The sequence below is a fragment of the Tigriopus californicus genome, chromosome 12 (genome assembly GCF_007210705.1).
Source record: "Tigriopus californicus strain San Diego chromosome 12, Tcal_SD_v2.1, whole genome shotgun sequence".
Taxonomy (NCBI): domain Eukaryota; kingdom Metazoa; phylum Arthropoda; class Copepoda; order Harpacticoida; family Harpacticidae; genus Tigriopus; species Tigriopus californicus.
The window spans coordinates 7,560,743-7,564,413 of record NC_081451.1 but is presented as its reverse complement, the minus strand read 5'-3'; the positions used below and the strand labels follow the sequence as shown (position 1 = coordinate 7,564,413).

General features: G+C 38.1%; 1 protein-coding gene across 1 annotated transcript in view; it reads left to right on the top strand.

Moving 5' to 3' along the window:
- Nucleotides 1-3,487, top strand: part of LOC131892273 (MFS-type transporter SLC18B1-like) — a 25,205-nt gene extending 21,718 nt beyond the window's left edge. The window contains exon 8 of the mRNA XM_059242077.1: nt 2,264-3,487. Within this exon, the coding sequence (XP_059098060.1) occupies nt 2,264-2,463 (200 nt within the window). The 3' untranslated portion in view covers nt 2,464-3,487. The remainder of the gene's footprint in view (nt 1-2,263) is intronic.
- The last annotated feature ends 184 nt before the right edge of the window (nt 3,488-3,671 follow it).

Below are 3,671 nucleotides of genomic sequence, written 5' to 3'. Positions count from 1 at the left end.
TCAGGACTAGCCTCCCACTCTACAACGCTAGCCGGAAAATTGAAGTCCCCTACAAAGAAAACCTTTGAGCAAACTGACTGGTCCAACTCATTTCCTATGAATTTGAGAGCTGACAAGAACGAGTTTACTGAACAAGAGGGGGGCCTATATATTGTCGCAATGGACAGATCAAGACCTTGAAGATGAAAAACTAAAACCTCTACTTCTCCATTAGACATTTTTACATGACTAGTGTGCAGGTCATTTCTAACATATGGACATACGCCCCCATGCGGAAAAATGGGATTGTTTGACAAATATTTTGATTTCGTTTCTAATCAGACGAATTTCTAATCAGACGAACATGCAAGTGATCATATCATTTACCAATGGGTCTTGAATTCATTCAATATTTTTTGTTTTGAGCAATAACCAAGATGATAGTGTAATGAACATTGGGAAGACTGAGGAATGAAATTGGAAAGAAACGCCGATGGGAACTATCATGATGAGAATGTTTGTCTTCCCAACAACGTCCTGTTTTGCTTATTTCATTCTGCGCGTTCATATGTTGGCTGAAACCGATTACTACTTGAAGGCCTGTTTTGCCTCTTTCTATGAACTTTACCATAAGCCACCTGATGATTCACTTTTAATAACGTTTTTGCTTTCGAAAGGTTTTCGAAATCAATTTTGACTATAAATCATAAACCAACTGTTTGGAAACGAAAACCCAGCCTATTTTCCACCTCATTGTAATCGTGAATAAAGGGACAGCAATTCTCCTATAATATCACAAACTATTTAATAGCCGAGTACGGGTCGAAACATGACAACCATATAATCCAAAGTAGAGGGCTAGTCCAAAGGGCATGTCAGACACGTAAACACAGTAATATATATAGTAAGAGCATTCAACATGATCAAGACAATTTGGATATATGTTTACAGGTAACATCACAGATGGCATTGACTAAAATAAGTCAGTTTTCAGGAACACATAAGGACCCGTGCACAATTACAGACGCCATTTGACAGGGAAGCTGATGGTCATGGGCGGCTTTAAGGTAATGAGTCAGTGGGTAGGACTCGGTCCGTTGAGATCCGACTGACCTGGCTTTCATGGCTAGAATTGTCGGACGGGAAAAGGGCGGAAGAGTGTCTTAAAGTGGCTGGCTGGTCTTGATGCTTGGGTCTCAATGGACATCTTGGTTCGCATGGCTGGCGGGGATGCCGTCGGTCATGAAATATTTTCTGTTTGACAAACAGTCTTTCAACATGTTCAAACCGAGAAATGTTTGTGATATGGCCAACGATGTTTGTGAAATGGCTAATTATTTGCCGAATGATTTGTCGTGTAGACACAACATAACAAAACTGATTTGTTGACTTTGGTGACCTTTGAAGGTTGGCAACAATGCCACAAAGAGCCATGATAAAAACAGCATTAGAAATTTTTGAGCTTGCAAAGCTTGCCTCTTTAAAACGTGTGCTTGAAGTCCTGGAAATGGGGAGAGTTGGGAAAATTAGTGCAACGCACTCAAGCCAAACAAGGCATGACGAAATGTAAATTTGGGACATTGAGGTAGCAGCTGCATGATGATGTCAGCACAAATTTTGGGAGGTCACTGGGGCACTTTTTAAAGAAGTAGGGGTACAAAAACCCAAGATATAAAGCGCAATATTGGACAAAAAACTTTGTTAAGATTTAAAAAAGTTCATTGCAAAAATACGAAATTCTAAAATACGAAAAATAAGTCAAAAAAAGCTTTTTTTTCTTCTAAAAAGTAGGTTTTATGGATGTTTACGAGTGAAACTTGAACAATTTAGTAAAATGCAATGCTACATGAACCCTTCTTTTAATGGTTAAAAGAATTGAAATTATAATTCAACCCTTTATCAACGAACTATAAAGCGTCAATAGTGTGAACGAGCTCTCAAAATTTGAAGGTGACGTCATCTTGATGGGTTTTCCTCTCCCGCTTCAATGTCCCAATAAAGTAGTGCAAATATAACAAGATTTGAAACCTCAATCACCTTCAGTATTGTTAAGAGCAAGTTTCAGGTTTCCCACCTGTCAAGAGAGAAACGAAAAATCAAAGGCTAACATGGAGGGTGAAAAAAAAGGAACGAGAAACTAGTATCTGTTTTCGGGACATTATAATCCACCATTTCTTAATGTAATGCGATTTCATATAGGTCTTTTTTAAATGGGAACAAATTACTTGTAAATCAGTTACTTCTGCCTTGAATTTGGGTTCACATTTTTTCTCTGAATCCATAGGTCTTTGGACAGCGTCATTTCATTTGGGCAACTTCCTTGGTCCTACTATAGCTGGAATCATTGTGAACGCCATCGGATTCCCTAATACCACTCAAATCTCAATGTTCATGTTCCTTTTGATGACCATCCTGGATTGCATTCTGTACTACTTTGACAACAGAGGATCTATGACACAAAACAAATATGAAAACCTATCTTAAAATAATTCTTACCTCATTATTCTAATTTTATAGCTCTGAACCAACAATTGTGCACCCCAAATACCCCATGCCAAATTGGAATATTTTCCCACGCATAAGTTGCTTTGGGAGGATGGAGGGGCAAAAAATGTGCATACTAAATTTGCTAATTCTAGCTTGGAAATCTACCCGTGAGAATGGAGAGGGTGCTTTAAGGAAGATTGTGAAATAATGGTGGAAGCATTGCGTTATGACACAACTGTACCACGCCAGGTGTAGGTGACTCAATTTATCTGTTTTGGAATCCCATTTTCCAATCCAATTTTTCGATCCCATCACAAGTACCAACATGATTCCCTAGGCTTATTTGTTACCCACTGATGTGCTCATGTTGGCCGTTTTCTTGTTTGTTTCCTGATTTGATTGAAATTCTAGGATATTTGCCTGTTTGCAAATATTTGATCCATTTTCAAACATGTTCAGTGTTGCTTAACCAACATGACTTTAACAGAAAACTAGTTTAATCGATATTTTATTATTTTGTCGTACCTAAGTCATTGCCAATAAATTACTTGCATTTAAGACTTCAGTTTTACTTATGAAAAGGCAATCTAGGACAAAAAAGCTGTTTTAAATATTTGACCCATTCAAAAGATTACAAGATATCTTGTTCTGACATGCCTACTTTAAGGTAAATCGAGCTTTTAACAACCGCAAGATATATGTACATCTGTTTTGCTCCGTTAAATCCTTTATTTTACATGAACTGTTGAGAGAACTTTGCACACCAGCTTGAGGGAGCAATTTATCCAGTAAAAAACTGTTTTCACGCAACCTCCAAACTCTTCCAAAATGAAGCGATGTCCAGGCCTCAATAAACGTCAATCACGTTTTCTTTGATCTATTGAATTGAACAATGACATTGCCCTCTTGTTGTCTGCCCGGTACACACTGTCCCCCTCCATGCCTGTAGCACTCCTTGAGATAACTCCTGGTGTTGAGGATGGCATGATAACGTCAACGCAATGCTACAAATTGATAATCACGCAAGTAAGTATCAAAATCGGACTTCAAAAGTCCGTTTGATGCACTCATTTGGTTTGTCTTGCAATTTTGGACTTGGATCGGATCATTTTCGTGCTCATTAGAAGGGCTCAGAGAAATTGCTTTTAAATTCTAAATGAATTTCATTTTTTTATCAGGCAACAGGCAAACTTTTCTTCTTGGAG